This window comes from Oncorhynchus tshawytscha, linkage group LG10, assembly GCF_018296145.1.
Source record: "Oncorhynchus tshawytscha isolate Ot180627B linkage group LG10, Otsh_v2.0, whole genome shotgun sequence".
NCBI classification, from domain to species: domain Eukaryota; kingdom Metazoa; phylum Chordata; class Actinopteri; order Salmoniformes; family Salmonidae; genus Oncorhynchus; species Oncorhynchus tshawytscha.
Genome location: NC_056438.1, coordinates 78,635,481 through 78,658,770, shown reverse-complemented (window position 1 = coordinate 78,658,770; position 23,290 = coordinate 78,635,481). Strand labels below are relative to the sequence as shown.

Genomic DNA, 23,290 nt, shown 5'->3' with positions numbered 1-23,290 from the left:
ACCCAATCCAGAGCTTTGCCATTGAGTAGGGAGGTGACGAAGTCCACCCTGTCTTTGTAAGAGGTGTAGTCAGCAGGCTGATGGTCTATGGACAGGTTACACTGCATGAGAAATCCTTGACATTTCCCTGGGGAACCGTCGTATTTATTATAAATGGAAGCAGGAATGGACTGGCGAAGTAGACCACAGAGTTCTTCGATCCGTTCCTCTTGTCGGGCTAGACGTAGTTGCAGCTCCGCTGAATTCATCTGTCATTTTAGGTGAGGTATTCTGTAATGAACACGATGGGAGACAGAGAGTTGGTGCAGGTGTTTATTGTAAAGGACCACAGGAGGAGGCAGGTTTCTGGGTCCAGGGGCAGGCAGAAGGTCATACGCAGGGGGTCCAAAAAGGCAAAAGTACAGGCAGGGAAAGGCTTGTAACGTAGTCTGGGAGATCAGGCAATAGGTAGATAACAGTAATCCGATAGGCTAAAGTACAGGCAGGGAATAGGCAAAAGTTGTCATTAGTGAGGCAGGCAAAAACTATCATACACGGGAGTAGTAAATTATGGGAAAAACAGAGCTCCAAATAGAAGTGTGTCACAAAACAAACAATACCTCACAATGTGGTGCAAAGACCTGAACTAAATAGTGTGTGATAATGACATACAGGTGTGTGAACAGGTGATCAGAATTCAGGTGATTGGGATCTGGAAAGTGAGCTGCGTTCAGGGGATCTACGTGTTTGAGAGTGTGAGTTGGATGTAGACGTTACACCATTAGAGTTCTTGGGAACAGGAGTGATAGTGGTCATTTTTAAATATTTTTTTTATATTGAAATATGCCTGCCAGTTGTTTTGTGCTTGCTCTGAGAACACGCCCTGGAATATCGTCGGGCCCCGTGGCCTTGCGGGTGCATGAAATGAGTTCATCTGGTAGAGGCATCGTTGGGCAGATCACAGCTGGGTCTTTTTTTGTCATCCGTTATGGACTGTAGCCCCTGGCGACGGGCAGCGGAGCTTGTGTTTTAGGATTCCACCTTATTCCTGTATTGTCCTTTTGCTCGTCTGATGACTCTACGGAGGAAATCGCGGGACTTCTTGTACTTGTTCCTGTCTTTAGTCGTAGCCTCAGGGTTGTTCGCGGTAGCTCTGTGTGCAGTTGCCCTGTAGTTCAGCTCCACCCTCTGTGTTAATCCAGGGCTTTTGATTGGGGAAAGCAGCAAACCTACACTGCGAGGACAACGTCACTGATGCATTTCCTAATGAAACCGGTGAGTGAGGTGGTTAGCTTGTCGATGGGGTGGTACAGGCTATACACAACGTATACAGCAGGATGTGGACACCCATTCAACTTAAGTATGTAGCTACACTACATATATAAAAGTATATGGACGCAACTTTTAGTGGATTTGGTTATTTCAGCCACAACCGTTGCTGACAGATGTATAAAATCGAGCAATCTTAACGGCTACAGAATACAATGACATTCGAGACGATTCTGTGCTTCCAACTTTGTGGCAACAGTTTGGGGAAGGCCCTTTCCTGTTTCAGCATGACAACACCCCCATTCACAAAGCGAGTTCTATACAGAAATGGTTTGTCGAGATCGGTGTGGAATAACATGACTGGCCTGTACAGAGCCCTGACCTCAACACCAAATCCAATTAAATACAATTTTATTGGGCACATACACATAGTTAGCAGATGTTAATGCGAGTGTAGCGAAATGCTTGTATTTCTAGTTCCGACCATGCGGTAATATCTAACATGTAATCTAACGATTTCACAACAACTACCTTATACACACAAGTGTAAAGGAATTAATAAGAATATGTACATAAAAATATATGGATGAGCGATGGCCGAACGGCATAGGCAAGTTGCAGTAGATGGTATAGAGTACAGTATATACCCCTGTACATATGAGATGAGTAATGTAGGGTATGTAAACATTATATAAGTGGCTCGAGATTTGAGTTAGTATGTTGGCAGCAGCCATTCAATGTTAGTGATGGCATTTGTCATGACGTTAGCCTGGGGGATAGGTTTATGACAGTCATAAATACCTCTTTCCCCCTTTTTCCTCTCTCTACCCTACTGAGGTTATATTTTTTTAAAACCTTGGTTAACATAGAGATTCTGGGAACATCAGAAGGTGGGGGGAAATGAACTATATTCTGGTAAGCCGACCAATTGAACATATGCAGTGGTACTTAATGAATATGATGTCAGTTCGGTTGTCATCTGAGACATTCTCATCAATGATAAGATGACATAAACTCTACAGTGGAAAGTCTACACATCAGAGTTATGGGATTCACATGGAATTGTTCAATTTCAAAACAAATCAAATGTATTTGTCACATACACATGGTTAGCAGATGTTAATGCGAGTGTAGCGAAATGCTTGTGCTTCTAGTTCCGACAATGCAGTAATAACCAACAAGTAATCTAACTAACAATTCCAAAACTACTGTCTTATACACAGTGTAAGGGGATAAAGAATATCTACATAAAGATATATGAATGAGTGATGGTACAGAGCGGCATAGGCAAGATACAGTAGATGGTATCGAGTACAGTATATACATATGAGATGAGTATGTAAACAAAAGTGGCATAGTTAAAGTGGCTAGTGATACATGTATTACATACAGACCTCACTACCCCCTGGAGAGCCTTACGGTTGTGGGCGGAGCAGTTGCCGTACCAGGCGGTGATACAGCCCGCCAGGATGCTCTCGATTGTGCATCTGTAGAAGTTTGTGAGTGCTTTTGGTGACAAGCCAAATTTCTTCAGCCTCCTGAGGTTGAAGAGGCGCTGCTGCGCCTTCTTCACGATGCTGTCTGTGTGGGTGGACCAATTCAGTTTGTCTGTGATGTGTATGCCGAGGAACTTAAAACTTGCTACCCTCTCCACTACTGTTCCATCGATGTGGATAGGGGGGTGTTCCCTCTGCTGTTTCCTGAAGTCCACAATCATCTCCTTAGTTTTGTTGACGTTGAGTGTGAGGTTATTTTCCTGACACCACACTCTGAGGGCCCTCATCTCCTCCCTGTAGGCCGTCTCATCGTTGTTGGTAATCAAGCCTACCACTGTTGTGTCGTCCGCAAACTTGATGATTGAGTTGGAGGCGTGCGTGGCCACGCAGTCGTGGGTGAACAGGGAGTAAAGGAGGGGGCTCAGAACGCACCCTTGTGGGGCCCCAGTGTTGAGGATCAGCGGGGTGAAGATGTTGTTGCCTACCCTCACCACCTGGGTGCGGCCCGTCAGGAAGTCCAGTACCCAGTTGCACAGGGCGGGGTCGAGACCCAGGGTCTCGAGCTTGATGACGAGCTTGGAGGGTACTATGGTGTTAAATGCCGAGCTGTAGTCGATGAACAGCATTCTCACATAGGTATTCCTCTTGTCCAGATGGGTTAGGGCAGTGTGCAGTGTGGTTGAGATTGCATCGTCTGTGGACCTATTTGGGCGGTAAGCAAATTGGAGTGGGTCTAGGGTGTCAGGTAGGGTGGAGGTGATATGGTCCTTGACTAGTCTCTCAAAGCACTTCATAATGACAGAAGTGAGTGCTACGGGCGGTAGTCGTTTAGCTCAGTTACCTTAGCTTTCTTGGGAACAGGAACAATGGTGGCCCTCTTGAAGCATGTGGGAACAGCAGACTGGGATAGGGTTTGATTGAATATGTCCGTAAACACACCAGCCAATTGGTCTGCACATGCTCTGAGGGCGCGGCTGGGGATGCCGTCTGGGCCTGCAGCCTTGCGAGGGTTAACACGTTTAAATGTTTTACTCACCTCGGCTGCAGTGAAGGAGAGGCCGCATTTTTGGTTGCAGGCCGTGTCAGTGGCACTGTATTGTCCTCAAAGCGGGCAAAAAAGTTATTTAGTCTGCCTGGGAGCAAGACATCCTGGTCTGTGACTGGGCTGGTTTTCTTTTTGTAATCCGTGATTGACTGTAGACCCTGCCACATACCTCTTGTGTCTGAGCCGTTGAATTGAGATTCTACTTTGTCTCTATACTGACGCTTAGCTTGTTTGATTGCCTTGCGGAGGGAATAGCTACACTGTTTGTATTCGGTCATGTTTCCGGTCACCTTGCCCTGATTAAAAGCAGTGGTTCGCGCTTTCAGTTTCACGCGAATGCTGCCATCAATCCACGGTTTCTGGTTTGGGAATGTTTTAATCGTTGCTATGGGAACGACATCTTCAACGCACGTTCTAATGAACTCGCACACCGAATCAGCGTATTCGTCAATGTTGTTGTCTGACGCAATACGAAACATATCCCAGTCCACGTGATGGAAGCAGTCTTGGAGTGTGGAATCAGATTGGTCGGACCAGCGTTGGACAGACCTCAGCGTGGGAGCTTCTCGATTTAAATGTTTGAATATTAAATTATTTGTGACGAGATCAAATGTGATTTTAGCTTCTAAAATGTGAGATGTGGGTTTTCATAAGTTAGGGCTGCTCACTCAGTGAACCGCCCCCGTGAAGAGACAGAGGTTGTAAACTATGAAACACACCCCTTTTATTCCTTCCTATATAAAGTCTTGACGACAACATAACTTCCTGTTCCAAGGAATGTAGGACGACGGTCCTATTTCAGAATGGTTCAGATAATAACTACAGAACGAAGCCAACATCAGCGTGAGCTTTGGTTGTGAATGGTATGAACTTTGAACTCTTATTCACTACAGAAGTGATACCTCTTAGCTGTTGAGTTAGCAACCGCAGCTGCAAACGCAGGCTAGGAAGGAACAGACAGAGTATCCCGTCTATCACACAACAACGTTACTACAATGTATCCAATTGACCACCAGAGACATTCTTCAAAGGACAAAGGACTCAGTTTGGCAACACGGGCTTCCATCTACCACCAACCTACTGAAGCCCAGCTCAGAATTAATATTTATTGCATTTTCCTTTTCCAAATGGGCGGTAATTTAGAATGCATAAGATACTGTATTTACGATAGCACAGCTTTTTCCCTTTTGTTCTCAGTCTCCCGCTCTTTCACTCAACCCAGACCCTTTTCCTGACAAGCTGTCATATCTGTTCCGCCCGCTAGGGACGTTTTCCTTTATGACGTAATTTGTAATCAAGTTATGATTAATTGTGTGTATGTGTGATTCAGCAAAGGCGGCAAAGGCGTGACCAGCTCCATATTAATGTTCAACGAGCAAGTGTCCACATACTTCACATATATATTCATTAACACTCGTATGGCAGAAACACACTTTTGAGATCCGCCATAATGTTGACACTCCGCTGTCTTTGCAATGATGCATTTATTAAATTACCTAAATATGAGCTCTTGTGTAGCATTCCATGAATGCGCTATAGATATGCTATGGATATAGTTCATTAACCTTTTAATAATGTGGTTGGGACCTGTTATCACGTTCATTAAACGCTTATAGATGTATAATGACGTTACCCATTCGGTAAATATAGGATGTATTTGGAGTGGCCCAATGTTCTATAATCCCCAGTAATAATGGACGCCTCTTGATCTTGGAAGTCAATTTAGATGTTGAATGATAGGTTTGTACACTGGATCTCATGTTACTGCTAATGAAAACAAATGACTTTCTTCTCAACAGTTTTGTAGGTCATGGTGCTGTTGTAATGGTTGTTTTGAGGGAATGTTCCTATCATAAACAGTTAGGGGACGTTACCTGGGTGTTTGAGGCCATGTTTTTTATTTTCTTCCAGAGGCAGACCGGAGCAGTTATAGCCTAAGTTACACATGGCACCCTATTTCTGGGCAAAAGTAGTGCACTATATAGGGAATAGGGTGCAATTTGGGACTCATATTACTTGATCACTTACTATCTCAAGGTCAAAAGCGTGTCATTGGTTCTGTCTGTGATTAACTCAGGGAGGTGATGATGAGAGAAGATTGATCCTAGTTGTGGCTTTAGTATCGCTGCTCTATCATCATAGGCTTGTCCAAGAACACTTTCCTGTTTGAGAGATGGACAGGCAGGAAGTGAAATACTCTTTAGTGCTAAGGCAGCGGTTCCCGACCCTTTTCCGTTCTGGGAAACACCAAATTACTATCTAAAGCTCTTGAGGACCACCATTAGAATATCGTGACGATCAAATTTAGTACATTTTATCACTGAATGCAACAGATTAAAGGCCTATTATTATTATTGTTATTATTGTCGTTATTATTATTGTTGTTATTATTTGTATTATTATTTGTATTATTATTATTATAAACCATTTTCATTGTGAAAATCCCCCCCCCCTAAAATCCCCTCCTTTTCTTCCTGCCTGGAATCCACACTAAATCAATGCTCTGTTTCGCTATTGTTCTAGAAAGTTACCGTGTGAATTCACGTCTAGTTTTGTTCAGTTAATAACCAGGTTAACTTTTTTCAGCCTTGACAGTTCAAATGTACACTATTGTAGAAGGTAAACAATATATATATACAAGGATGTGTAAATACTATGGACAACAATAGGTCTCCTGACACAGGTTGAGGAGCCACTATGTCTATCACAAATATAATTTATATATTAAGATAAGTCATCTATTTGTCATCGTGTTCCCTGGTTGTAAACGTGAGGACTAGAGGACAGAAATTGTTTCCGACAGAAGAAAACACAAAGGGTTTCATTTGCTTCTGTCTTTACTAGAACATCATTTAAACTGAATCCAAAAGCAGAACTGCACAATATTTATAAAACACTTGCTTACACCACACTTTTTTGTGTTGTTCGGAATGTTCCATAGCATTCCATAGAATGCCAAACATAGTTATTCTTGTAGATATCCTATCAAATGACTGAGAATATCGATACAGTGTGTTTAAAATAATACAACTGAACAACGTAACACAAATACAAATTTAAAATGAATGACATAATACATGATATGCATTGAAATCCAGTCAACACCTGAGAACTGTAAATAACCACAATAAAACACATGATAAAACATGTACTTCATTCCGACTGTATATGCAGCTTCGCCCATAGCTGGAACAATTGTATGACATGTTTAGGTGAGAGGTACATTCACGTATTCACACGTACAATGAAATACAACAAGGTAAACAACACAGATTTCTGAAAGGTTTTAGAAACCAAGTGGGAAACAATTCAGTACCATTGAAATCAGATATCTTACCTCGTAGAGGTGGCAACAGGTTAGGAGCTATAGGAGGAAACTTCACCATATGGCTAAACACCATGGCTAACCGCCTGGCCTTCCCACTTATGATCTTTAGTGGATAAGTTTACGTTTTTAATGAAAAACACATACAGGTGCATCTGTAGTGAAACTCAAAACTATTTTTTAAAGGGAGGGGGGTTGAGGGGAATGTAAGAGCAAAACTGAAAAATACCTGACTGTCTGCACACCAAACTATGCACTAAGAAACTCTGCCTTACAATGAAAACATCTTGCTACTTCAATCTTCTTTTCTTTGAATGTAATCCAGCTATGTTTCAACCCAACATAATTCTGGTACATAAAAGTGTCTTCGTCAATGGTTGATCATGGACAGCTGGATACTAGATAGATAAGGGACGAGACCAGATGCTTCCAATATAGACTAGACCACGTGGATAACGTTTCACTTTGAGATCCTTCCAATGTAGATGCTGCCACGTCGACAACGTGTAAACTCTAAAGTTGAGTAACGTGAACTGGCCAGCACAGCACAGCCAGTCAATCACTCTTGCTCCTAACCTGTTACCTAGTCCTAGCTCCCAGCCTGTTACCTAGTCCTAGCCTGTTACCTAGACTTAGCCTATGCCTGTTACCAAGTCCTAGACTGTTACCTAGTGCTAGCTCTTAGCCTGTTAACTAGTCCTAACCTGCTACCTAGTCCTAGCCTTTTACTTACTCCTAGCTCCTAGACTCTTGCCAAAGCCTAGCCTGTTACCTAGTCCTAGCTCCTAGCCTGTTACCTAGCTCCTAGCCCGTAACCTACCTAGCCTTTTACCTAGTCTTAGCCACTTACTTAGTCCTAGCTCCTAGCCTGTTACCTCATCCTAGCTCTTAGCCTGTTATCTAGCCCTAGATCCTACCTAGCCTGTTACCTAGTTCAGCCTGTTACCAAGTCCTAGCTCCTAGCCTTTTACCTAGCTCTTAGCCTGTTATCTATAGCCCTGGCTCATAGCCTGTTACCCAGCTCCTAGTCTGTTACCTAGTCCTAGCCTTTTACCTAGTCCTACCATGTTACCTAATTCTAGGTCGTAGACTGTTACCTAGCTCCTAGGCTGTTACCTAGTCCTAGCTCCTAGCCTGTTTCCTAGTGCTAGCTCCTAGTCTGTTAGCTATCTCCTATCCTGTTACCTTGCTCCTAGCCTGTTAACTAGTCTTAGCTTCTAGTCTGTTACCTAGTCTTAGTTCCTAGCATGTTACCCAGTCCTAGCTCCTAGCCTGTTACCTATCTCCGTACCTGTTACCTAGTCCTAGCTCCTAGCCTGTTACCTAGTCCTAGCCTGTTACCTATTCTTAGCTCCTGGCCTGTTACCCAGTCCTAGCTCCTAGCCTGTTGCCTAGCTCCTAGCCTGTTACTTAGCTCCTACATGTTACTGAGTCCTAGCTCCTAGCCTGTTACCTAGTCCTATCACCTAGCCTTTTATCTAGCTCCTAGCCTGTTACCTAGTCCTAGCTCCTAGTCTGTTACCTACTCCTAGCTCCTAGTCTGTTACCTAGTTCTAGCTCCTAGTCTGTTACCTAGTCTTAGCTCCTAACCTGTTACCTAGTCTTAGCTCCTAGCCTGTTACCCAGCTCCTAGCCTAATACCTAGTCATAGCTCATAACCGGTTGCTCTTCTGTTAGCCAACTTCTCTGTTCATGTTCATTTGTTGTCATGTCAAACATGTATGACAAAGAAGTTGGCTAAAGCACATACAGTATGTTACAGATCTGGGATCAGGCTTCTGTAGCTAGGTTATGAGACCAATGTAAAGTTACGATTATCTCAAGTCACACAGCAGAGTTGGGGTCAATTCCATTTCTAATTCAGGAAGTACACTGAAATTCCAATTCTCTTGAATGGTTTTCCATGATTAAAATTTGGAATTTGGTTTTACTTTCTGAATTGACTAGAATTAAAATGGAATTGACTTCAACCCTGCCACACGGACTAACACAACACTCAATACACACAGAGATATATCCAATGGTGATTTGAACTGGAAGGTTTTTTGGATTTAACACATAGTGTAGACCAGGGATTAGGTGACTAGATTTAGCCACGGGCTGATTTTTGTCATTGCGGCCGGTTGGAGGACCGGAACATAGTTATGAAGCTTTAGATCACTTTATTCGTCAATTGGTCAGACAACGTCTAACCGAAATGTAACTTCCGCTTTTAACCCAACCCCTCCGAAAGACACACATACATACGTACGTATATACATACAGTGTACAGGTTTTGGAGGTGTCGAGGCTGCCACACTGAGTGCCTGGGGAGCTGTTGTTGTGGGGGGGGGGGGGTTAAGTGTGTTGATACCAGCAACCCTCCAGTTGCCAGCTCACTTTTTGCCAGATTTTTCACGTCAGACCCGGGATTCGAATTGGCAAACTTCTGGTTGCTGGCTCGCTTCTCTCTAACCGCTAGGCTACCTGCTGCCCCATGTAAAAAATGTGTACACTGCAACCACAACTAAGCCCAAAAAGACATTTTGAAAATAACAATAATTTCATACCTTGATTATATTGAGACACGATGTCTCTCTTATTTTTTTTGTATGAATACTTGGGAACTGATTTCCGAAATTAAACAAAAAACAAGCTAAATAAATTGTGTTAAATTGGTCTGCGGCTTTCCTGATTTAAGCCTATCATTGCTGTTGTTGTGTGTGGTTGGCTGGTGGTCTCTACTGTGCTGACTGAATACTAAACAGCACTTCAGTGCAGCTCATCTCTGTTGCCTCCTCTTCTCTGCCCTCTGTTACCACCCAGAGCTGGGCTCAGATAGCAGAGAAGTGTTCCTGGCAGTCGGAAGCTCGACGTGTGGTGGGGCTACACCTGGTCAGCATGGTGATCTGGGTGCTGAAGTTGTTACCGTTGCTACCCAGATACTGGGGCTGCTGGTATTTGGTGTCTCCTTTACCCAGAAACCTTTGCATGTGCCATCGCCGCCACTTACGCTTCACCTCCCCCTGCACCTGGTGGGGATAGAGGGAGGAGAGGAGGGAGAGAGCACATGAGAGGGAGGAAGAGAGGAACATAAACAGAAGGGGAGAGATTGAGAGGGGATAGGACACCGCAAGAGGGATAAGTCAGAAAAGATAGACACAGAAAGAGATAGTCATCATCTACAAGATGTATCTCTTTCTGTGTCTAACATATAGACACAGTGAGACTCTCGGTGTGAGAAAAATGTAAAGTTTACAGTATTGGATCCAAAAATGTATTCCAAATTTAGCCTAACATTGTCAGCTCATCTTAGGAACCATTTTGTGTCTGTGGAGTGGCGTGTGCATGTTATTACCTCTCCATTTAGGAAACAATACAGGACTGCAACCCCAAACCCCTGAGAGAGACAGAGACAGAGAGACAGACAGAGAGACATAGAGACAGAGAGACATAGAGACAGAGAGACAGACAGAGAGACAGACAGAGAGACAGACAGAGAGACAGACAGAGAGACAGACAGAAAGACAGACAGAAAGACACAGAGAGAGAGAGAGAGACAGAGAGAGAGACAGACAGAAAGACACAGAGAGAGCGACACAGAGAGAGAGACAGACAGACAGACAGAGAGACAGACAGAGAGAGAGAGACAGAGAGAGAGAGACAGACGGAGAGAGACAGACGGAGAGAGACAGACAGAGAAAGCGAGTCAGAGAGAGAGAGAGAGGAGACAACAATCGATCATTAGGATTCCTGATGATGAGTGTTCTGTTTCATAGAAAGGCCTTTGCCCCAGAGAGACTCAGCCAGAGCAGTTGTGGAAGACTGAAAAATGATCCCAAAGATTATGACCAAATTCAGCATGAGGTAGGGTCATTAATTCTGGGCCTGATAGAATTTTGTGCAGAGAGGACATGAGAGGTTTTTCCCGAGGGAAAATACGAGTTTAAAGCAGATATAAATTAAGACTGCTATCATAACAACTAGATCATTGCTCTCACAAATGACCTGGGTGTTTGGAAAGAAAATATAAAGTCAGAATGACTTGTGAGAGCTTCTTGAGAGTTTAAGGGTCGAGGGTTTACATACTTGAGTTGTACATTACGCTATATAATCTGTCTATATATTCAGTTCTATTTAGTGCACATATCTAAATGGTTAGATGGATGAAAATGTATCTTTCTGTGCCATATGATTCAAGTGTTTACTTCATATTCCCTAATAGCCAGGAAAAGCTCCTGCAGCAGTTTCCCTGTGGTATTCTGTATCTCTTTCTCTTTTACCGCAAATGGCCTGTTTGGCTCAACCTCAACCTCAACTCATAACACAGAACGTAAATCTCATGGGGACAGGGAGGATATCAAACCTCATTATTACAAATCCTATGACTGTATTACGCTGTTTGTTTTTTTACACTTGGAGAATGCAGAGAACATAGACCTATTGCATTCTTTACATCCTGAACAGTTAAAATACTAGACTGACTGGGACTAATTACAGAATATTGTTAATATCCTTACAACGCGTTCAGGAAGTATTCATTCCCCATGAATGAATACACCCCGAATTCAAAATCGATTTAAATAAATAAAACATCTCACTCCATCTACACACAACAACCTATAATTACAAACTTAATACATGTTTTTAGGTTTGTTTGCAAATTTATTGAAAATAAAATTACAGAAAAATCGAATTTACTTAAGTATTCACACCACTAAGTCAATACTTTATAGCAGCACCTTTGGCAGCAATTACAGCTATAATTACACCCGAGTCTTTCTGGTGAGGTTTCTAAAAGCTTTCCACACCTGGATTGTGCAACATATGCCCACTTTGCTTTTCAAAATTCTTCAAGCTCCAATTGGTTGATGATCTAGCTAGAAACCCATTTTCAGGTCTTGCCATAGATTTTCAAGCATATTTAAGTCAAAACTGTAGCTTGGTCACAACATTCACAGTCTTCTTGGTAAGCAACTCCAGTGTAGATATGGCCTTGTGTTTTAGGTTATTTTCCTGCTTAAAGGTGAATTCATCTCCCAGTGTCTGGTGGAAAGCAGACTGAGCCAGGTTTTCCAATAGGATTTTGCCTGTGCTTAGCTCCATTCTGTTATTTTTTTTATCCTGAAAAACTCCCCAGTCATAAACAATTACAAGCATACCCCTAACATGATGCAGCCACCATAATGCTTGAAAATATGGACAGTGGTACACAGTAATGTGCTGTATTTGATTTGCCCCAAAGATAACACTTTGTATTCAGGACAACAAGTGAATTGCTTTGCCCCATTTGTTTCAGTATTACTTTAGTGTCTTGTTGTAGGCTGTCATTGTAAATAAGAATTTGTTCTTAATTTAAGGATTGGACCCTTTTCCCCCCAAATTCTCGCCTAAAATGACATACCAAAATCTAACTGCCTGTGGCTCAGGACCTGAAGCAAGGATATGCATATTCTTGATACAATTTGAAAGGAAACACTTTAAAGATTGTGGAAATGTGATATTAATGTAGGAGAATATAACACATTAGATCTGATAAAAGAAAACATGCGTTTTTATTTTTTATATTTGTATCATCTTTGAAATGCAAGAGAAAGGCTACAATGTATTATTCCTCCCATAGAGGTTAACTGACTTGCCTAGTTAAATAAAGGTTCAATAAAAGTATTGTGGAGTAACTACAATGTTGTTAATCCATCCTCAGTTTTCTCCTATCACAGCCATTAAACTCTGTAACTGTTTTAAAGTCACCATTGGCCTCATGGTGAAATCCCTGAGCGGATTCCTTCCCCTCTGGCAACTGAGTTAGGAAGGACACCTTTATCTTTGTAGTGAATGTGTGTATTGAGACACCATCCAAAGTGTAATTAATAACTTCACCATGCTCACAGTGCTTTCAATGTCTGTTTTTTTTACCCATCTACCAATAGGTGCCCTTCTTTGTGAGGCATTGGAAAACCTCCGTGGTCTTTGTGGTGGAATCTGTGTTAGAAATTCACTGTTTGACTGAGGGACCTTACAGATAATATGTACACTACAGTTAAAGTTTCACTAAGAAATGTCATTGTTTTTGATGGAAAAACACGTTTTTTTGTCCATTAAAATATAATCAAATTGATCAGAAATACAGTGTAGACATTGTTAATGTTGTAAATGACTATTGTAGCTGGAAACGGCAGATTTTTTATGGAATATCTACATAGGTGAACAGAAGCCCATTATCAGCAACCATCACTCCTGTGTTCCAATGACACGTTGTGTTGGCTAATCCAAGTTTATAATTTTAAATGGCTAATTGATCATTAGAAAACCCTTTGGCAATTATGTTAGCACAGCTGAAAACTGTTGTGCTGATTTAAAGAAGCAATAAAACTGGCCTTCTTTAGACTTGTTGAGTATCTGGAGCATCAGCATTTGTGGGTTCGAAATGGCCAGAAACAAAAAAAACTTTTCAGTCTATTCTTGTTCGGAGAAATGAAGACTTTTCCATGTGAGAAATTGCCAAGAAACGGAAGATCTCGTACAATGCTATGTTCTACTCCCTTCACAGAACAGCACAAACTGTCTCTAACCAGAATAGAAAGAGGAGTGGGAGGCCCCAGTGCACAACTGAGCAAGAGGACAAGTACATTAGTGTCTAGTTTGAGAAACAGACGCCTCACAAGTCCTCAACTGGCAGCTTCATTAAATAGTATCCGCAAAACACCAGTCTCAACGTCAACAGCGAAGAGGCAATTCCGGGATGCTGGCCTTCTAGGCAGAGTTGCAAAGAAAAAGCCATATCTCAGACTGGACAATCATCAATCAAATGTATTTATAAAGCCCTTCTTACATCAGCTGATGTCACAAAGTGCTGTACAGAATTTAAGAGCTGGAGTTACTATACCATTTTTTATTTTACCTTTATTTAACCTGGCAAGTCAGTTAAGAACAAATTCATATTTTCAATGACGGCCTAGGAACAGTGGGTTAACTGCGTGTTCAGGGGCAGAATTACAGATTTGTACCTTGTCAGCTCGGGGATTTGAACTTGCAACCTTTCGGTTACTAGCCCAACTCTCTAACCACTAGGCTACCCTGCTGCCCAATATCAATGAAAAGAAAAGATTAAGATGGGCCAAAAGAACACAATACACTTGTCAGACGAACTCTGTAGATACAGAGTACATATGTCTTCCTACAGACACATTGTCGCAATTATGACCCTGCAGTACTGGGTTCACTGTCTGGAGTGGATGGAGGGGGGTCAACACTGTTATTCCTGATCTCAATCTCTATCTGTGTTTTGCCTGTCTGACCCGCCATTTTGTTCGCTCCTGTCTTTTTTCCCTTTCTGTGAGATCCTTCACTCTCTCTTTTTTGACTCTCTAAATCCTTTAAGTCTGCTGTTTTTGTTCAAGGTAGGCTGCTCTGTGGTGTGGGTCAGCATGCCTGCGCTGTCTGTAGAGAGTTTGCTTTTCAGCAGCACCTCATATCTATCAAAAAAATAAAGCCATATTATGTGATTAGTCCACTAAATAACTATATAACTTTCCTTTGTATTATGACATTTAAAGAGGGAGAAAAATATATTTTTAAAATTCAAAATATGTCACTAAACCATGACTCCTGACCCGAGGGACAAGCCAATTTCATGGTACTGACAGTGCTCTACAATATATATATATATATATAAACATTGTTTGCAATATAACTGTCTTACATATGTTTTATTAATAATAAAACACTTCAATTAAAACAAAACAAAAAAATATTTTTTGTTTCATTAACTCACACTTTTAATTGTTTTTCCTGGTGAATAGGGCCAGGACAGGAAAGCCACCATTTTCATAGAATGACCCATGTGTTCCGTAATTTGATACAAGATAGTTATACAGTCGTGGCCAAAAGTTTTGAGAATGACACCAATATTAATTTCCACAAAGTTTGCTGCTTCAGTGTCTTTAGATATTTTTGTCAGATGTTACTATGGAATACTGAAGTATAATTACAAGCATTTCATAAGTGTCAAAGGCTTTTATTGACAATTACATGAAGTTGATGCAGAGTGTCAATATTTGCAGTGTTGACCTTTTTCAAGACCTCTGCAATCCGCCCTGGCATGCTGTCAATTAACTTCTGGGCCACATCCTGACTGATGGCAGCCCATTTTTGCATAATCAATGCTTGGAGTTGTCAGAATTTGTGAGTTTTTGTTTGTCCACCCGCCTCTTGAGGATTGACCACAAGATCTCAATGGGATTAAGGTCTGGGGTGTTTCCTGGCCATGGACCCAAAATATCAATGTTTTGTTCCCCGAGCCACTTTGTTAGCACTTTTGCCTTATGGCAAGGTGCTCCATCATGCTGGAAAAGACATTGTTCATCACCAAACTGTTCCTGGATGGTTGGGAGAAGTTGCTCTCGGAGGATGTGTAGAAACCATTCTTTATTCATGCCTGTTTTCTTAGGCAAAATTGTGAGTGAGCCCCACTCCTTTGGCTGAGAAGCAACCCCACACATGAATGGTCTCAACACTCACCTGTGTTAACGAGAGAATCACTGACATGTCAGCTGGTCCTTTTGTGGCAGGGCTGAAATGCAGTGGAAATGTTTTTAGGGGATTCAGTTCATTTGCCTGGCAAAGAGGGACTTTGCAATTAATTGCAATTCATCTGATCACTCTTCATAACATTCTGGAGTATATACAAATTGCCATCATACAAACTGAGGCAGCAGACTTTGAAAATTAATATTTGTGTAATTCTCAACACTTTTGGCCTGACTGTACAGTAAGTCATCATATACTAAGGCCTACATGCTATATTATTGCATGGAGGCCTTAGTTCTTTCCTATCTGGAAGGATCCTAGAACCAGGTCAAATACCATCCTACCTGGATGGATCCTAGAATCAGGTCAATGACCTTCCTACCTGGATGGATCCTAGAATCAGGTTAAAAACCTTCCTACCTGGATGGATCCTAAAATCAGGTCAATGACCTTCCTACCTGGATGGATCCTAGAATCAGGTCAATGACCATCCTATCTGGAAGGGTCCTAGAATCAGGTCAATGACCATCCTACCTGGAAGGATCCTACAATCAGGTCAAAGACCTTCCTACCTGGATGGATCCTAGAATCAGGTCAATGACCATCCTACCTGGAAGGATCCTAGAATCAGGTCAATGACCATCCTGATTCGCGTGTTGATGTCTTCAGGGATGAAGGCAAAGATGATGTAGTTGATTCCGAACAGAGGTATCAACAGTAGTGTGGATTTAGCCAACCTCCTGTGGATCAGAACAACAGACAGAATGAGGGTTGATTTTTTTGGTGGGGCAGTATATCTTTGAATATTTTTTTATTTTGTGTGATCATCTGGAATGTTATATTCTAAATGGTGAGCTAGACAGAAAAAATACCAATATTGTCGATATTTCTGGACTGTGGATTTGGATAGAGAACATTCCAGACGGTTCACATTTCCAAATATCTACCAATAATCAAAAGGACAGAGGTGAAGCTAACCATCTTCTGTAGATGGGGGGTATTTTACAGCAATATCTCAGAGCTGGGTGTCTTTGCAGGATGTCTTTCCTGAAGAACAATATTACAAATGGTAGGGTAAAATGTTGTACAACCTGATATGAAAGTTGTGACCACTGCCCTCAGAAAAGGTGCGTCGACCAAAATTTTATAGAATTCCAAAATTGTTTAGCTGGTCCGCACTCAAAAAAAGACCTCCTACATCATCTGTCTTTAAACCAAAGAGCAAGTTTATTCCCCCCACTTTTAATCCATCTATCATTTAAAATGTATATATTCATATTTAACCTTTATTTAACTAGGCAAGTCAGTTAAGAACAAATTATTATTTACAATGACGGCCTACACCGGCCAAACCCGGATGACGCTGGGCCAATTGTGCGCCGCCCTAAGGGGACTCCCAATCACAGCCGGTTGTGATACAGCCTGGATCAATACTTATCGTGATACAGCCTGGATCAATACTTATCGTGATACAGCCTGGATCAATACTTATCGTGATACTGCCTGGATCAATACTTATCGTGATACAGCCTGGATCAATACTTATCGTGATACAGCCTGGATCAATACAGATACAGCCTGGATCAATACTTATCGTGATACTGCCTGGATCAATACTTACTGTGATACAGCCTGGATCAATACTTATCGTGATACAGCCTGGATCAATACTTATCGTGATACAGCCTGGATCAATACTTATCGTGATACAGCCTGGATCAATACTTATCGTGATACAGCCTGGATCAATACTTATCGTGATACAGCCTGGATCAATACTTATCGTGATACAGCCTGGATCAATACTTATCGTAATACAGCCTGGATCAATACTTATCGTAAACTTGTAGAAAGCTAAATGTATCAAACTTTACAACAGAACAATCATAAGAGATATAGAATTAACAACCGTTCTTCCTCAGAGAGATTAGCATTAGAGCAGCTGACAAATGATAAGAGCCTTACAAAAAAAACTCTGATTAGGGTGGGATGGTATGGATTAGTATTGTAGTACAGGACACATGCAAGTATGTTGAGAAAATGTAAGACATGCTTGCCGATCAGAAGTACTATAAACGCCTTCTGCTTAACCACACAGCTAATCACAAAACGGAATTAGATTCCTTATTAAAACTTGGTCTACAGAGCAACTGGCTTTTAGAAAAATAATTCAAATTCCTTATTATGTATTTCCCTGTAACTCCCGTTATATAAAGACTTAATAAGGTCCATAAGTGTCATACAAATATTCCTAATGAGACCAATTGTTTCTGGGATGGTTGTTTAGGTGAAAATGTATCGAAATTTGTAGTCTACCATATTCAACCTTGAGTGACCTGACTTTTTTCCTACATTATAGATACTACAGGTTGCTTGTTGCTTGTTGAAAATCCACTCATTGATGAAGGAGAATGGTTTGTTACACTTCATGTTGCTGCACTTTATAGAAATATAGCGAATCAAGCTGGCCGAGGCATTATCGTATTTTCAACAGGTGCAAATCACAAAAACCACCGACCAATTACATGGTAGATTTGTAAAAAATTGTTCTGTCCAAAAATGATTTTTTGTTTGACAATGAATACTTCTTACAGATGCATGGAACAGGTACATCATTGGCACCAAATTACTTATATTAACTCTAGATTCCAATCCATCTCCTTCTCAATGGACAAGGGTACTGAAACTATTCATTTTTTGATTTAACTTGGCAAGTCAGTTAAGAACAAATTCTTATTTTCAATGACAGCCTAGGAACAGTGGGTTAACTGCCTGTTCAGGGGCAGAATGACAGATTTGTACCTTGTCAGCTCAGGGGTTTGAACTTGCAACCATTTCAGTTACTAGTCCAATGCTCTAACCACTAGACTACCCTGCCGCCTCTACACTCTAACAACTAAGCTACCTGCCGCCTCTACACTCTAACCACTAGGCTACCCTGCCGCCTCTACACTCTAACCACTAGGCTACCCTGCCGCCCCATCTTGTTGAAGTACAAGTGTATAAATCATCTGGGAAGCTATATAGCTACCAGTGTTTGAATTTGTATGTTGCAGAAGCTACTCTTCCAGGGGTCCAGCAAAATTAAGGCAGTTTATACCATTTTAAAAACATTACAATACAATACAGTGTGTGTGTGTCTTTGCCAATGTTTGTGTTGCTTCACAGTCCCCACTGTTCCATAAGTTGTTTTTTTAATCAATTTTTAAAATATAATTTTACTGCTTGCGTCAGTTACTTGATGTGGAATAGAGTTCCATGTAGTCATGGCTATATTTAATACTGTGTGCCTCCAATAGTCTGTTCTGGACTTGGGGACTGTGAAGAGACCTCTGGTGGCATGTCTTGTGGGGTATGTATGGGTGTCTGAGCTGTGTGAGCTGTGTGCTAGTAGTTTAGACAGACAGCTTGATGCATTCAACCTCTCACAAATACAAGTATTGATGAAGTCAATCTCTCCTCCACTTTGAGCCAGGAGAGATTGACATTAATATTAGCTCTGTGTACATCCAAGGGCCTGTTTTGTGGCACCTGACCACACGACGGAACAGTAGTCAAGGTGCGACAAAACTAGGGCCTGTACAACCTGCCTTGTTGATAGTGTTGTTAAGAAGGCAGACAGCGCTTTATTATGGACAGACTTCTCCCCATCTTAGGCACTACTGCATCAATATGTTTTGACCATGACAGTTTACAATCCAGGGTTACTCCAAGCAGTTTAGTCATCTCAACTTGCTCAATTTCCACATTATTCATTACAAGATTTAAGTTGAGGTTCAGGGTTTAGTGACTGTTTTGTCCCAAACGCAATGCTTTTAGTTTTAGAAATATTTATTCCTTGCCACCCACTCTGAAGCTAACTGCAGCTCTTTGTTAAGTGTTGCAGTCATTTCAGTCGCTGTAGTAGCTGATGTGTATAGTGTTGAGTCATCCGCATACATAGACACTCTGGCTTTACTCAAAGTCAGTGGCATGTCATTAGACAAAAAAATGAAAAAAAGCAAAGGGCCTAAACAGCTACCCCGGGGAATTCCTGCTTCTACCTGGATTATGTTGGTGAGGCTTCCATTAAAGAACCCCCTCTGTGTTCTGTTAGACAGGTAACTCTTTATCCACATTATAGCAGGGGGTGTAAAGCCATAACACATATGTTTTTCCAGCAGCAGACTATGATCGATAATGTCAAAAGCTGCACTGAAGTCTAACATACAGACCCCACAATCATCTTATCATCATTTTATCTCAGCCAATCATCAGTCATTTGTGTTAAGTGCTGTGCTTGTTGAATGTCCTTCCCTACAAGTGTGCTGAAATTCTGTTGCCAATTTGTTCACTGTGCAATAGCATTGTATCTGGTCAAACACATTTTTTCCCGGAAGTTTACTAAAGGTTGGTAACAGGCTGCTTGGTCACTATTTGAGCCAGTAAAGGGGGCTTTACTATTCTTGGGTAGCGGAATGACTTTCGCTTTCCTCCAGGCCTGAGGGCACACACTCTCTAGTAGGCTTAAATTGAAGATGTTTACAGGAAGCCAAAAGATAAAAACCTCTTATTGCTCGCAAATAGTTACCATCCGTGAACGCTCAAAAGAGTTGACCAATAAGCCAACTTTATTATATACGCCGAATCTGTAGTACTGACAAAGAATATTCAGAACATACAGAAAGTATGTTTACGCCAAAGAAATTACCTAAATAGATTGGCTGCAATGTGCCAATGAAAAGGTGAAGGATGTTAAAAGAAATCACCTCTTCACAAAGCACGTTAGAACAACAAAACTTTCCTCAGTGAATTGTGCTATGATGTTTAATCCAATGACAAACTTCATCAACTCTCCGGTGATTAAGCACTGTCATGTTATCTCGTCAGACAACTCTTTAAATGGTGCCTCCCAACACCCCACCCACCACTCTATTTACAAACAAACGGTTAACCCTCTACAGGATCGGTGTCCCCCCCTGTGGGACGGTTGAGCTAACGTGTGCTAATGTGATTAGCATGAGGTTGTAAGTAACAAGACATTTTCCCAGGACAGACATATTGGATATGGGCAGAAAGCTTAAATTCTAGTTAATCTTACTGCACTGTCCAGTTTACAGTAGCTATTACAGTGAAATCATTCTATTCTATCTAATGCTATTGTTTGAGGAGAGTGCACAGTTACGAACTTGAAAATGTATCAATAAACCAATTAGGCACATTTGGGCAGACTTGGGCAGACTTGACACAACATTTTGAACAGAAACGCAATGGTTCATTGGCTCAGTATAAAACTTTGCACATACAATGCTGCCATCTAGTGGCCAAAATCAAAATTGTGCCTAACCTGGAATAATACATTCTGACCTTTCAAAGATGATTAAAACTTTTTTTTCATAACGTATGTTTTTTCTTTGTATTATATTTTACCAGATCTAATGTGTTATATTCTCCAACATTAATTTCATTAATTCCAAACTTCAAAGTGTTTCCTTTCAAATGGTATCAAGAATATACATATCCTTGCTTCAGGTCCTGAGCTACATGCAATTAGATTTGGGTATATCATTTTAGGCGAAAATTGAAAAAAAAGTGTCCGATCCTTAGGTAAATGAGTAGTCCACATGGGTGTCGTGTGCATAATGTTCAAAAATCCAAAGAACTCTCTACAGGAGAGTTCTTTCAATATTGCCACCTCTGCGTTTAGCGCAAACCTTTTCTATACCATTACACTGTAAGTGTATTGGCCCGCTTCCAGTTCAATGGCCCGCTTCCATAAAATGTCTGGCAACAGGAGAGGCGAATCACAGCGCGTAATATTGCTGCGTCGTTCATTAAGACGGATTGTCAGTCTCCGTGTTGTCTGACCAGCGTAAAATTAACCAAAAAAATGTAACAAACAAACTACATGAGTTGTAGGTTATACAGGAGTCTAGATTATATTTATGGTTGATAATGATCTGCTTCAAACATACGTTTTACAGAAAGCACAACTTCTACACGCAAAGTTACCTTTTACGAATTACTGTTTTTTTTTGGGGGGGGGGGGTTGAATGTTAGCTAACTATAGTTTATAGAGTAGGTATCTTATAACAAGATCACAATGAAGAACCTTGAGACGCTGATGACACTAGCCTCCTTTATACCTGGCGTACCTCCTCGTCCTCATATTCCCCTGCTGTTGTCCTTATCTTATCTGTTTGCACTTCATATGATCTGATAACAGTCAGATCACAATGCGTCATCTACACCTGTCTAAAATTGTGGGCACAATCAGAACAAAGGACGCATGTTAGAACCAGGTGTAAATGGGGCCTAGGCTGAATACGTTTGTCTATCTAAGCACCCCATAATGAACAAAATACTAAACAGAAACCCTGAATCTCTTTTTTTTTTTGAGTGCATACCAGCTTCACATATATTGACATCCTGATATGAACACATCCTAGTGAATTGAAATAAAACAGCTGGGAAAGTAAACAACAACAAAACCTACGAGTATTGATGAGATTCCTTCCTTCCTATGTCTCTGCAATTCATTTTCTGACGCAGGATCCGGATTATACAGATGAACAGGATGAAGTTGACCTGGGTTTGGGAATCAAAGAGGGCTGACATTTAATTACTAGAATGTAGAGTTGTATGTAAAATGTCAATCATCGGCTAGGCCAGTGTATGTGTGTGTGTGTGTGACATACCAGTATGGTCAGTAATATTGGCATTTTGATGATCCACCAGGGATGGTCGTTAATAATGTCCCAACACCTATAGAGGACAGAGGGAGGAGAAGAGGATGAAGATGTCACCAACACACACACACACACATTATTTAGATACTAATGGATACATACAACGTTAAGGCAAAACTCTCTTTACCATTTTAAAATTCAAGATGACCAAGATGTGTATCATTGTAAAAAAACAAAAAAAATCATTCAATAAAATATGAAATTGTACATGGATTTTTGTCACGGTTGCCTACTGTGGGGAACACTACAATATCAAGTCCTCTGAACGGCCTCCCTAGAGACCAACCATTCATCACCACAGGAAATTCATGGCAGGTTCAGGTAACATTGCTACAATGCTACGGTGGCCATGTAATGTGAAATGTGGCATTGGCAGTTTATAATAATCATTTGTCTAACAAATTCATACCATGGTTCTATGAACTGAATAATTGGGCACTGTAGTATTTTATTTATTTTATTTCACCTTTATTTAACCAGGAAGTCAAGTTGAGAACAAGTTCTCATTTACAATTGCGACCTGGCCAAGATAAAGCAAAGCAGTTCGACAGGTACAACGACACAGAGTTACACATGGAGTAAAACAAACATACAGTTAATAATACAGTAGAAAAATAAGTATATTTGCGATGTGAGAAAATGAGGTGAGATAAGGGAGGTAAAGGCAAAAAAAAGCCATAGTGGCGAAGTAAATGCAATATAGCAAGTAAAAAAAATATATATATATAAAAATAAACACTGGAATGGTAGATTTGCAGTGGAAGAATGTGCAAAGTAGAGATAGAAATAATGGGGGTGCAAAGGAGCAAAATAAATAAATAAATACAGTAGGGGGAGAGGTAGTTGTTTGGGCTAAATTATAGATGGGCTATGTACAGGTGCAGTAATCCGTGAGCTGCTCTGACAGCTGGTGCTTAAAGCTAGTGAGGGGGATACGTGT

The 23,290-nt window shown here is 41.1% G+C and overlaps 1 protein-coding gene across 1 annotated transcript in view; it reads right to left on the bottom strand.

The window, feature by feature from the left end:
• Positions 1–8,299: 8,299 nt before the first annotated feature.
• LOC112259670 (vasoactive intestinal polypeptide receptor) overlaps positions 8,300–23,290 on the bottom strand; it is a 124,844-nt gene continuing 109,853 nt past the window's right edge. Inside the window, exons 9-13 of the mRNA XM_042329147.1 lie at positions 22,300–22,366; positions 22,098–22,189; positions 16,233–16,362; positions 10,452–10,493; positions 8,300–10,125 (exon numbers count right to left, since the gene is read on the bottom strand). Of these exons, the coding sequence (XP_042185081.1) occupies positions 9,928–10,125; positions 10,452–10,493; positions 16,233–16,362; positions 22,098–22,189; positions 22,300–22,366 (529 nt within the window). The 3' untranslated portion in view covers positions 8,300–9,927. The remainder of the gene's footprint in view (positions 10,126–10,451; positions 10,494–16,232; positions 16,363–22,097; positions 22,190–22,299; positions 22,367–23,290) is intronic.